Source organism: Cavia porcellus, unplaced genomic scaffold, assembly GCF_034190915.1.
Source record: "Cavia porcellus strain 051 isolate PalLab524CR breed Dunkin Hartley unplaced genomic scaffold, mCavPor4.1 scaffold_19, whole genome shotgun sequence".
Taxonomy (NCBI): Eukaryota; Metazoa; Chordata; class Mammalia; order Rodentia; family Caviidae; genus Cavia; species Cavia porcellus.
In genome coordinates, this window is record NW_026947502.1 from 59,054,932 (window position 1) to 59,068,216 (window position 13,285).

The window sequence follows — 13,285 nt, forward strand, 5'->3', positions numbered from 1 at the left end:
AGATGAAGTAAGGCTTCGCATAGCAGCCACTCAGCTGCAGAGTTTGTCCTCAAAGGACGAGATGTAGCTTGGAGACCGATACCTTGCGTTCACATGAAGAGCTAAACACTGTTGGATCACTGAGTAAATCTTAGCTTTGGGGCTGTTTTGAGGCTGGCATGCAGCAAGCGAGAGAGGCTCCCGTTCCATCAGGGCAATTCGGTCTTGGCCGTGGAGCCCAGCAGGGAGTCCGTACAGAATTCTGGAGCACAAGGACCTTTCCCATGGACACTTGGCCTCTGTTTGCCTCCTTGCTGCCGGTTCAAAGCACTCAGGTGTATTTCTTCTCTTGCTCTTGCTGTTCACAGGTTGGGCAGATGCAGATTCTGAGGCAGCAGATTGCCAATGAGTTAAATTACTCTTGTCGGTTTGACTCCAAACATCTGGCGGCTGCTCTGGAGAATCTCAATAAGTAAGTGCCAGAGTGTGGTTTGGATTGTTCATCATCGAAGCACCCCAGTTTCTTCACTTCTTACTCTTTTCAAGTTTGTTTTGGGGAAGAGATTTCTGACTTGTTTGAGCTCTTCTCTGAATTTCTTGACCTCTTTTCCACGGATTTGGGGGGAAAAAAATCTGTCTTCAGAAACCTCTTCCCAAGTATTCTTACTTTTTTCTAAATGGAGTTTTTTGATCTGCCAGCATATATTGATCACCTGATACACCTCAGACACTGCAGTAGCTTCTTGGCATGGATTTGGAAAAGTTACCCAAGTCCTGGCAGACATCTGGTTACTCTGAGGGCTTGCTAGCTCGTCTGACCATCCAGAGGGCAGTGGAGGGGAGCTGGCCATGACCAGCAGAGGCTGGGAGCACAAATGCCGTCTCCTCCCCAGTGCCTGCTGTCATTTCCAGCCGTCTCCTGAGAGCTGAGCAGTGGCAGGAAGTCAGTGCTTTTGACCAAGTAGGTGTGAAGAGGTCAGCAGTGCATGAACATTTGAGTGGCGAAAGCATTTTTTTAGGTTGACTCCAAAAGATAAAGCAATGCAAGGTCAAACTTTCTACTTTGATGCACTCACAGAGGTGAAATGGAGCGGCTGGGGAGGACCAAGCCCCCATCTCACAGATGAGGAAACAGCCCCTGAAACTGACCGTCACTGACCTGTGTTGATGGTTATGAAAATTCAGCTAATCATTGTGTTACCACTGGTTTTTCTGCCACCTAGGGCTCTCCTGGCAGATATTGAAGCCCACTACCAGGACCCTTCACTTCCTTACCCCAAGGAAGACAACACGCTCTTGTATGAGATCACGTCCTATCTGGAGGCAGCAGGCATCCACAACCCGCTGAACAAGGTTAGTGAGAAAACGTGGAACGGTGTGGCAGAGGGCAGAGTGGTGTGAAAGGTGATCTGGCTGCACCAATGGGTTACTGGAGAAAGGCGGGGATCTCGGGCGCTGCGGGCCCCACTGTTGGTCAGGCTCCCTCCCCTTTCCAGGTGCAGATCCACCCATGCCGCCTGCTTAGGGCTGTGAGAAGCAGATGGTGTTGCATGGTCAGAGCTTGCAGGAAGCTGCCAGCACTGTGGTGGCAGAAGAGACGAGCTGGCGGGGGCGCTGCCCTCACAGCTGTGGCCACTGCCCTGCACAGTGGGCTGCTTGCCTGTCCTGCAGGGCAGCTCTGGGCCCTTCCTTACTCGAGTCCCAGATCTCACAGGTGGCTAAACCGGCTCTGAACTGATAGACACAGGGTGTGCTCACTCGTTAACCTCCTTATTCTGAGTATTTTTTCCTTTCATGCAGAAACAGGCTGGGTTTGCCTCAGGGTGTTGTCCTGATGGCTTTCTGAAACCTGTGAACTCAGTGCTGTCCATGTTGATGTCTCTGGTTGTGGGTGAGAGGACAGGCACCCGACGCTGCTAAATGGATACTTAGCGCTCACCCTGTGCCCAGTCCTTGTTAGCCCAGCCCTGGTTCCTTCTCCGCAGCCCACAAATGCTGGCCCTGGGAGCACGCCAGCTCCCCGGCTGGCTCCGTGGCTCTGCACCCCAGCCTGCTAGGGGGTCTGGAGCCAGCTGGGAGAATGGATGTGGCTGCCAGTGTCCACCTTCTGCCATGTTGTCTAGAGGCAGCCACCCTGCACATTGCCAGGGGAGAGTGGGCCGCTGGCAGGACTGGGCTGTCTTGCGTGCTAGTTGTGTTGTCACTCACTACTACCGGGACCTCCCCCTGTTCCCCTCTCCTTGTCGACCTCTTCTCTTCACCCAGTTCCCTGCCTTAGTGCTTCTCTCTAGATACATCTTCTTGGCTACCTTTTTTTTAACCCACGGCCTTCCTTTTGAGCCAGATCCTCAGAATTGTTTTTATTGTAAGACAAGATCTTGCTTAGTCTTCATGTTGTTCAGGCTGGGCTCAAACTTGTGATCCTCCCAAAGTGCTGGGGTTAAATGTGTGCCCCACATACCTGCTCCTTGATTACTCTTAATTTTGCTGTCTCCTCCCATTCTTGCTCACTACCCCTGTCTCCTTTCCCTTCTTTGATGGTGTTAACAAAGTTCAGAGGGAAGGAACTAGTCACCTCTCAGCAAAGTACTTTTCAGAAGGGCTTGACTGTGCTACAAGCTTTTACACTTGGACGAAGCCAGACGTGTTAAACAGAACTCTGAAGACAGTTAATTTAGTAATGTTTTAGGTAGGCTGAAAAGCAGACTGGAGTATATTGAAGCTTTTCACTTAAAAATATTTTCTGTGTTGTTGTGTAATAAGAGAACACCATCAATTTTTCTTACCTTTCTCTTTTCCAGATTTACATAACAACAAAACGCTTACCCTACTTCCCAGTTGTCAACTTTCTGTTTCTGATTGCTCAGCTGCCAAAACTTCAGTACAGCAAAAACCTCGGTACTGTATATATAATATTTATTCTTTTCAATAAGGACCAGAAGTAGAGGAATGTTTAAATGTGAGGTCTTTGTGTAGTTAAATGTATCTCTGAAATCCATGGTTTTGGGCCTCTAAAATGAGACACCCCTTGGTGAAATGTAGAGAGTGAACTTAAGAATCAGCCAAGTGGAGCCTCCCTTTCTGAGGGTTAATGACCCAATCTGTGGGATGTGTGAAGGATCTTTCCTCTCCTTTTTGAGCAGCTAACTATGGTATGAAGAGGCTTCTTCTATGTTCTATTCCTTCAAGTGCCATGAGCCCCCTCTGTAAGACGAACTATGATATGAAAATAGTAACAACAAGCTAAAAATAAAAAATGCACAAAAAGCAACACAAGAACATCTAAAAACAAGGAGATTAACCAGTATATGAGTATCTTTTAATATGCATAGGGTAGCATATCACCTGTTTGATAGAAACATTAGATATGCTTTCAATGCCTCTGGCCTATGTATAGCTATCGTTTTCTGTCAGTGATAATTATAACAATGTTTAAAACAAACTGAGTAGGTTCCCAAGTAATTTCTGTGTCTCCAAGCATAGTGTCCAACCAAGCAGAAACTTTTAAATCCACTATCGTGTTCAGTTCATTTAAAAAGCAGTAGAAGAGTGAGAGCATTTCTAACAATGACACTTTTTTCTTAACCAGAAATTCCAAACTGTGTTTCTTCCTTAAGGTGTTTCCCTTCCTAGTTCATGAGCTTCAGAGGGTAAAATGTAGCGTCCTCACTGCTCTTATCCCTCATTCAAACACACTTGCCCAGTGTACACATGTTCTGGCGCTGCCAGCAACAGTGGCACCAGGGAGGAGGAGCAGACTCAGTGCACCACGTCCAGCCCCATCCAGGGTCGAGTCCGGCTAAAGGACACCCAGAACGATCAGAAAAGTGTGTCCGAAGGTGCAGAGAGCTGTCTTTCCTCTCAGCGCTCCTTGTGTCTCTACTCAGTAAGACTGTTTCCCCACACACGGGCTTCTCTGCTCGTTTTCCTAGTGGGTAGTTTTAACGTTGATGACACCCAGCTTACTCACTCATAGTGGTACTTCCTGGGTCCTGTATGTGAAAGCTGTGTCCGCCCAGGGTGACAAAGATGCTCTCCTAGGTGTTCTTCTGAGAGCTCTGTGGTTTTGGCTGAGGTCCGGGTCTGGCTTGAATTACTTTGAGGACAGGGTTCAGGGTGTGTTTGTGCTCAGAAGTCATCCAGTTTCAGTAGGTTTGTTCGAAGGATTTGCCCACTAACTTGTTTATTATATTGGTGGACACCCAGATAACCACATAAGACTATTATTTCTCGGTTCTATTTCATTCCATTCTTCGTTGTCCTATGCCAGTGCACTCTTGATACTTTGATTTGATGGTGAGGTTGAGCACAAGCAGTGGAAGTCTCCCCACTTTGTATCAGCATCCCCCCGAGGCCCTGCACTCGTCCCCTGTGTCTGGTGCTGCCAGCCAGGCAGAAGTCAGAGTCTCGACGTCCACAGAAACCCGAGTTCAGAGCCAGCTCGGGCACTGGCGCAGGCCTCAGGTTTCTTCCCTCAGCCGTTCCCCATCTGTGTTTAAAGGCTCTAGAAAACACTCCATCCAGAATTTCGGTTGCTTTCACTTAGGAGAGCAGTTCGGGAGCACCTGGTGTGTCAGCTGCAGGCATCTCTGACATTCTCACTGCATCTGTCCCTTCCTTAAAGTCCAAAAGAAAGAGGAGTCCCATGAGTGCCCACTTATTCTCATCCCTTCCACCGCTGGAGAGTCCCCACCAGCCACGGGGCTGACTCCAGTCACAGTCGCAAGTCGTCACCCCTCCCTCTAGACACCTTGACGCTCGTAAGATGAATAGTAACAAATGCTGCCAAGGTGGGCTTCACTCAGGCTGTCGTGTGTCCCCTCCTGCAGGCATGGTCTGCCGCAAGCCTGCCGACCCCGTGGACTGGCCGCCACTCGTCCTGGGCCTGCTCACTCTGCTGAAGCAGTTCCACTCCCGGTACACTGAGCAGTTCCTGGCGCTGCTGGGCCAATTCATCCGCTCCACAGTGGAGCAGTGTACGAGGTATGGGAGACGGAGCTGAACGTCCAGTGCGGGCCCCGACTGCGACTGCCACGGGCCTCTTCAGAGACAGGCAGGGGCTGCTTCTCTGTCTGTGCAGTGGGGTGGACTTTCAGGGGTTCCCAGGAATGATTGTGCCTCCACTCAGCAGCCACCAGGAGGAAAACAGAGCTTCCTCTCCCCCTGCTGTCTTGGATCAAACTACCAGGCCTCAAGGAGCTCCTGCTGGGCCACTGCCCAGAGCTGGTCCCCTTCGGCAGGCACGCACGTCCTCTCAAGGCCACACACTACACTACTGAAACTTGAGGGTGCCGAGTGCCACTTAGAACCAGCTTGTCTGGGAACATCTTGCGCGGAGGTCTCACTGCCCTTGAGATGGCACAGGTCCCTCCCTTGGCGATACCTCTTCTGGTTTTGATGGAACTGTTGCTCAACCTTTTAAATGAGCACCTTCTGCCTGTCCCTGGCTGCATTTGTGGGCAAGGTTGGGTCCCCAGGTTGGGGACCTCTCAGGGTTTGTGTTGCCCATCATAAAAAGCAGGTGTGGCTTTGGCATTCTCTGTTCATCCTGGAGACTTTTTCCTGTGAACTATAGTGAGGCCTGGTTTTCCACGTTAGGTAATGAGTTGAACAGATACTGGATGTTTTTCTAGGATACACGATCAGACTTACTTCAAAAAGCAGGTTTTCTAAACAATTGAATCATAGAAGAGATCCCAGCAGGACAGGAAACTGTCAGAGATCAAATTGCAGGGCCAGGGATACAGCTTAGCAGTATAGTACCCGCCTGGCAAGTGTGAGGTTGTGAGTTCGATTTCCAGGCAAAATAAATAAATAAATAAAAGCAAGATGAAATTGCAGTAATCATCATGGAACGAGTCATTTGGAAAGCAGAGCGTCGGGCCCCAGAGGAGGTGAGGACTCCAGCTGGCATGGTTAGAGTAGGAGGTGATTGCCATGCATCTGGCCACCACCAACCATGGTTTCCTGTCTGTCAAGCACTGGCAAGCCCATCTTCCTCTTTAGAGACTGTAAGGGCTAGAGCCCTGCCAGGTGGTACGGGCCTGTAATTCCGGCATTCTAGGAGGCTGAGGCAGAAGGTTTGCAAGTACAAGTCCACCTGGGCAACTTGGGGAGATGAAAAAGTCCAGCACTACAAAAAACCAGTTGAAGTGCGGCACTGTCTAGCGTGTTGCTGGCAACCTGTGAGTCGTCAGCAGGGAGAGGAGCACGTAGGTCAAGGATTATGCCTGAGCAGCGCAGAGGAACACAAGGCCCCGGGTTTGTGGACTCACGTACATGAGCCCCACTGCTGCCCCTAGCGGAGCACACCCATTCTGGCCCAGCCCCTGGGGTTGGCACAAGCAAACGTTTCCAGGTGCAGCCTCTGCTCACCTTTGCAAAAGCAACAGACCCTCTGAAAAGCAGGTCAGTAATTCAGTACCGTATGGCCCTTCATTAACTAGAAATGCCAGGCGGTACATACATTGGAAATAGGCTTGACACCTAGAGAATCCTTTGAGTAGAAACAAGAAGGGGTGCTGGCTCTGTCGGGACGCAGAGGTGCCCCTGCTCTACAACAGTGTATGATATCACAGTCAAAAGAGTGAAGGCTCGCATGGGTCCCGTAGAACTGTCAGGTGCTGTGTTTCCTTAATGCTCTCAGAGACACTACAGTCCCAGATCCTGGACTCACAAGAGTGAAGCAAAACCCAGGCTTTCCAAGAGTTGTGCTCTAAGAAGCTGGCATAGAAGAGCTGAAAAGGGAGCATCTTGGAGAAAGCCCCCTTGCCCAGGGCAGTCGGGGGAGGGGGCTTCAGGGAGGATGCAGTGCCCAAGCTGGAACTTGAAAATGTTCGCATTCAGGGAAGCATGCAGGACGGACTCGGCTGCCACCACTGGCGAGTGAGAGCTGGGATGCTGCACATGAGACAGTTAAGTACAGCAGAGTGGTGGTCAGGCTGTGTTCTCCAGGGCAGGCTCCTGAAGATGTGAGAGCAGGGTAAACGCTTGGTCAGAATCAGGAGGGCGTCCAGTGGAGCTGCTCGTTGAGTGTTGTAGTAATCCATCTTCACTGTTTGAGCTGAGGTCTGTCACATGCCAAGCAGGGAACTGAGCCTAGCCACTCTCCATTACAGCCAGAAGATACCCGAGATGCCTGCAGAAGTTGTGGGCGCCCTCCTGTTCCTGGAGGACTATGTCCGGTACACCAAGCTCCCCAGGAGGGTAAGAACACACAAAAGAGCTGCTTGCACATAGATGGTAACGTAGGGACCTGCGGGAAGTGGAGTGGGTAAGGTGAGCACCGCCCCTGCTGTACCCTCCCCTCCACCCCACTTCCCTCCCGGGCCCCCTCTCTGCAGTGCCCTCCTCCTGCCCACGCTCAGGCTGACATGAGGAGATTCCTAACTGCACCTCTGTACATCCTTCTTTCTCCACCCACCTGGCACCACAGCCCCTGTGGTTAAGCTCATGCCACACGCAGAGCTACAGGTCATTGCTTCATAAAGTGAGAGACTACTTTTTACCTTCTAAGAGATCCCTTTTCTTCCCTTCCTCAGTACTAGTCCCACTTACCAAAATGTAAAATATAGACTTTGAACAGATGCTGAAGTCATTCCAAATTTCTTAAAGTAGACAAAAAGTTGAAGATACTTCTCTACATGGATGTCAAAGACCATTTCTTCAAAATGAAGCAGCGGTGTATACTTACTAGAATGACCGTACTTTTTTACTGGAGTCAGGACTGTGAAAGTGAGATGTAACACTGCTTCTCCTGGTACTGGTACAGGGTGCAAGGCCACGAACAGAGCCAAAGTGCAGTGGTGTGGGAACACTAAAATTTGTGTTACATGTTGAGAATGTAATTGTCTTCTTTGAATACCTACTAGAATCAGTGACGTATTTAACAAGTACAGAATGAATTACAGGAAATAGAATAAATACACAAAATAAGTACATCAAAAAAAAAAAATACAGCTAGGCAGAGTGGTGCACACCTGTAATCCCAGCACTCAGGAGGTTGAGGCTGCAGGACCCCTGCAAGTTTGAGGCCAGCAAGGACTCCATAAGAGATTTCAAGGGAAGGCTATACTACACAGTGAGACCCTTCTCAAAAACAAAAACTAAACCCATAGTGTGGAAAAGTTCTCACTCACAGAAATGATAAGGATATAGCATAGTTGGGAATGCCCTTTTTAATAAGCCTAATGGACTGATTTAGGGAAGAACTAAAGTTTTAAAACTTTCTGTTATGAATGAGGAGACTGCACACTATGCCCATACCAGTTCTTTCTAGTTTGAACATTTACAGTGCTTACAATCGAAATCTCAGATAGTTGTTGAGTTTGAGCCCAGGACCTTGCACATGCAAGACAAGTCTACCTGTGCTTCTTTGCAATTTTGAGACAAGGTTCCAAACTTGGCAGTCCTCCTGTCTCAGCCCCCACACATACTAAGGATTACAGGCATAAATCCCACCATGCTTGGTTCAGGTAATTTTTTAACTTAAAAGTTTTTTAAAATTTGATAGAAGTAGGATTATAAAGGACTATTGTTAGAAGAAAACATTGAAAACATACAATTAAAAGGCATTGTAAAACTACGAAAATCAAAATAGTATAGTACTAGTGTAAAACTGAACAGCAGGCTCAATGGACGCAATGAGCAGCCTTGACATAACCTAGGAGAGGCGCACAGCTGTGTGGGGCAGCAGCACCGCGGCCTCGCGGCAGGGCGGGCAGTGGCAGTCAATGGCCCTGGGACACAGTCCCTCCGGGGCTGAGGGTAGCAATCAGTCCCTTCACACCCGCACACAGACAAACAGAGTGACATATTAAGCAGGTAACTAGCAGAAATTTTAGACAAATGTATGTCACTTTTTAGGGCAACCAGAGGGAAACACTATAAAGGAAAAGATTTAGTGTTTAATGAAATGACAAATGTAATTAATTCTTTGTCAGATGTCCAGACTAAAAAATAAGAGAATCACAGCAAAAGACTAATTTCCTTGATTTACATTTGCTATTCCAAATCAGTAAGAAAAATATTACCAGTCCAGTAGAGGGAGAGGGCCACAGGGGGTCAGCAGGCAGTGTCTAGGAGCAGCTTGGTCCACCTCCCTTGGGTGCCAGCCAGTGTCTGAGAAGTGACCATTTCCACCCAGTAAAGGGAGACTGTCATGGGTGACCCCTCAGGGGGTAGTTGCGGGAGTGGGAATTGGCTGAGCCTCTGAGGGTAACTCAGCCTCATCTATTGTAAAGACTCTGGTACTATACTTACCCGTTCCAGCACCTCCCTGCTGGTTCCCGCCAAGCCTGACCAAGAGAGGTGAGAGGAGGTTGGTTTTGTGGAGGTAGGAGTGTGTGGAAATGGGAAGAATTCAGTTTGAACAACCAGTTCTCCTTTTCTGAAGGAGATGAAAATCAGAGATGTTATTTATTTTTTACTCATCTGCATTTTCTAAATTTCCTCTAACAGCCTTCATAATCAGAAAAAAACTGAACTGCTCATTAAAACTGCTCATCTGCAGCCATCAGAAGCCATCCAGTTCCACTCCCAGCCCATTCTGGGGTTCTCAGGGTCCCCCACCACAGCCAAGAAGTGCATGTCTCAGAGGACTTTCCTGCCCCTCCCCTTGCCTCAGTTTCCCCATGGTCCCCTCCAGACACCCTACTGGGCTCAGTGTGGTCAGTCCACGAAGGCTGTCACATGGCTCCCAGGCGTCTTGGCACCCCTGACGGCCAGGACACCTGGGTGCTTACGTGTTCAGAGTTGGACAGAACGGGACACAGGACTGGCTGCCAGAAACTGCCGCTGTCCCCAGCGGGCCACTCCGGGGAGTCCAGCCGTCCCTGGGCCCCCTTGCTCCATAGAAGAGCTCGAGTTCTTTCACTCTCATGAGGGAAAGTCTACACTTGCTAATGCTGAGTAATTAAGCCCTTCCATTTACTGTTTCAGGTTGCTGAAGCCCATGTGCCTAATTTCATTTTCGATGAATTCAGAACAGTCCTATAACTTTTTTCTCCTACGTTTTCAATGAAGAGATTACATCTTCCCCTCACTGAAGTGGATTTGAAACTGAAAAGAAACCCAGCTGCCCTGGGACTGTTTTCCCTCACCCTGGAAGGCGCGAAACACCCTGAGGAAGTTGCCCCACAGCACTGGCCCATCGTGGTGTTACCTGCAGTTTACATCACATGGAAGCAGAACACGGTTTTCCTGAAAGCGAATGTTAAATCCATTTAGTTTTATGTTCTAAAAAACTATTTGTGCAACTCAGTTTTTCAGTAAAATTGTGTTGCCCTTACCCAAGTTGTCTTTCTGTTTTTGTTTTGAACATGTCTGTTCATCCAGGCATGGTGTGCATGTGTGTAACCTTAGTGCTCCAGGAGGCTGAAGCGGGAGGATCCCAGTTTAGACCCCAGCCTCATAACTTAGTGACTTGGCAAGACTGTCTCAAAAGAAATAAAATGGTTGGGTGCAGCTCAGTGCCAGGGCCCTGGGTTCTGTCCCCAGTATTGCAAAAAAGCAGAGTATTCACCTGGGAGGCAGCACTGAGGCGCAGGGTGGCAGGGTGCAGCCGGCACGCTGCAGCTGCTCTGGGTTCTCCACCTGCACTGCTTCCAGACCTTCCACTGCAGTCTGTGTCCGCCCCAGGCCCCAAGAGCATATCCGTACGCTTTATTTTTTCTTTGTTTTGTAACAGTTTGTGTCTAATACGCATTTAACGCCCTCAAAACCCTAACTACTCCTTCTGTAAGAAAATTACCAAGGGGTCTCACAGTGGCAACTGAGGCATGTCAGCAGTCTAGATGAAAGCCAGCTGTGTCCTCCTGGAGAGAGAAAGAGGACTAAATGCTTACAGTTGGCATTGTACACAAAGCCCAAGGGCCCATGTGCTCGGGGCTTGGTGTCCAGGCCCGGCTCTCAAGACAGTGGTGGGACCTTCAGGACACAGGGCTTGCAGGTCAGCTGAGTTGCTACAGGTTGCCCTTGGAGGAGTATTGGGACCCTGACCCCATCCTGCCGTTTCCTTTGCTTCTCAGCTGTCCTAAGGCAAGCAAACTTCTGCCATGTCTCCTGCCACCGTGTGACCATGGTCTGAGACCTCACACCATGAGCCACAGTAAGCTGACGACCCCAGGATTTAGCCAGAGCAGTGGAAAGCCGAGCAGCACGCCAAGCCTAGATCTAAAAGTGCTGGGCAGTCATTTAGCAAGGTGCCAGGCAGGGCAAGCTTATGGTTGCCAATAGCTAAACACGCTCCAGGCCAGCCTGTTCAGATCATTGTAAAATCTGTGCCCAGTGACTATTCGGTTCCTTCAGGCTCCCAGTTTTAAAAGTTTTCTTTTTGTTGGAAGGCTTCAAATCCTGAGGTAGAGAAGGGATGAGGAGGAAGAGAAAAAACAGCACAATGACTATAGTTTTTCAGTATTTCACTGTCACAGTGAGAATGATCCTATAGGAGTCAGTGGAGAGGGAGGGAAGCCTCAGTCCAGGAATGATGAGGTGGTCTAGCCTCAGGACAGGACCCTTCAGACGGGACCAGCTTAGGCCTCCTCCTGACTGAGCTCCACCAGCGTGCCCTGCACCCGACCAGGCTTGTGGCCCATGGGAGTGAATGTCCAAGCTCGCAGCTCCTGCAAAGCTGGTGAGCGGAGTGGCCATGGCGCACATGTTCCATCCACTATCACTTCAGTGGTACATCAAGGAGGTGAGGCATCCAGGGGTTTTTCTTCAGAAAATACAGGTTCAGGGCAAGGCAGAGGGGACTCTTGTGACACTGAGTAAATGTATCCACCTTGTGCGCTGCTGAAACGAGGGATGCCAAAAACTGATTCTGTAGTCAGTTGGCCAGTGAAACACTTCCTCAAGTGAAAGACAAACATACAAATTCCAATACTTTTATTGTAAATGTTAATTTGTTTGTTGGGGTCAGTGCCTAGATTCCCAATCCCCTAAATGGGTGCATGACGAAGGCTCAAAGGAATGAAACAAGCAGCGTGGTCTTCAGGGCTGTAGGCCGGGTGAGATCCTCCACAGAGCTCATAACTGCTAGCGGGCAGGACTGGCCCTGGGCAGCCTGTATTTAATCAGAACAATCAAGGAGTTGAGTGGAAAATGCAGGAAACCAGAGCAGGATCTTGGGAGAGGTTCTAGGACCCCTCAGCAACAGAAGATGCTAATTAAGGAAAACTATCCAGAAAGTCTCCAGGTGGCCCCCCGAGGTGTCTGCTTGTTTGTAGGGAGCTGAGCGACAGACCATTGCTGCCTCTCTGCCTCTCTCTCCCCTATGGGTACTGCATCTGCCTACATTAACCATAATACTCTCCTGCTTATGTCACATACCCAGACGTGACAGTGACCCTGTTGTATTCATCCCCATAGCCTCTTCCTGTCCCACCTCCCGCCCTTGGCCTATAAAAGATGTAATCACTTCCGGAATAAACTGGGGGCTTGATTGGATTCTCTCAACTTGCTTCCACCTCTCTTTGTCTCCCCTATGTCTTTATTTAATCCCCATTCTGCCTCCAGGTATACCCCACGGATTGATCCACGGGCCAGATCAAGTGGCGCCCAACGTGGGGCCCCGCACGGAGAAGTCAATGAGGGAGCCATTCGAGACAGCTGACTTAAACTGAAAGTAAAAGCAAATTGAACCAGAGACCACGGCGAGGAATGAGCAAACTGAATCAAGGATTAAAGCTAAAAGCAACAGGACATTAAATCAAGTACTGAGGCCTGTGCAGACAACTACCTGGCGTGCCTGCCTGAATCACGGTGAGTGAACAGCAATCCCATTCCCTTTCCCGGACATGGGTCAAGCATTGAACGAACACAAAGTGTTCGTGGGAGGCCTTATAAAGGCATTCAAGACAAGAAGGGTAAGGGTTAGAACAAAAGAATTATTGCAGTATTTTCAATTTATCCATAAGGTTTGCCCTAAAGGGTTCTATAGATACCAAGAGGTAAAAAAGAGTAAGAGATGCTTTAAAAGACTATTATAGAGTTTTCGGTCCGGAAAAAGGTTCTGGTGACCACCTTTGCATATTGGAATTTAATCTCTGAGCTGCTTGTCCAGAGGCATGCAGATCCTCAGATTGAGGAGACAGTCGCACAAGGCCTTATAGTGCTCCTAAGATAGCACCGGCCTCCGGCAAGCCTCGTGGCGCTCTTAAAATGGCGCTTCCCTCACTTACGCCACATCAGTGTGGGTCCCTCCCCAAAATTGCGTTTCCAGTGACAGAAACAAACATACTTCCCCAAGATGGCGCTGTAGAGCCGCAAGACGGCATGGGTGCTGCGCCGCTAGCTCCATGAGTCA

General features: G+C 49.2%; 1 protein-coding gene across 3 annotated transcripts in view; it reads left to right on the plus strand.

Annotated features, from left to right (window-relative positions):
* Positions 1-10,267, plus strand: part of Washc5 (WASH complex subunit 5) — a 54,693-nt gene extending 44,426 nt beyond the window's left edge. For 2 of the 3 annotated variants that reach the window (XM_063231108.1, XM_063231109.1), the window contains 6 exons: positions 348-451; positions 1,203-1,332; positions 2,781-2,877; positions 4,809-4,962; positions 7,098-7,185; positions 9,919-10,267. In XM_063231108.1, the coding sequence (XP_063087178.1) occupies positions 348-451; positions 1,203-1,332; positions 2,781-2,877; positions 4,809-4,962; positions 7,098-7,185; positions 9,919-9,975 (630 nt within the window). In that variant the 3' untranslated portion in view covers positions 9,976-10,267. Of the gene's footprint in view, positions 1-347; positions 452-1,202; positions 1,333-2,780; positions 2,878-4,808; positions 4,963-7,097; positions 7,186-9,918 lie in introns of those variants that run through there. The other variant, XR_010041222.1, reaches the window with a different exon arrangement.
* Positions 10,268-13,285: the final 3,018 nt, after the last annotated feature.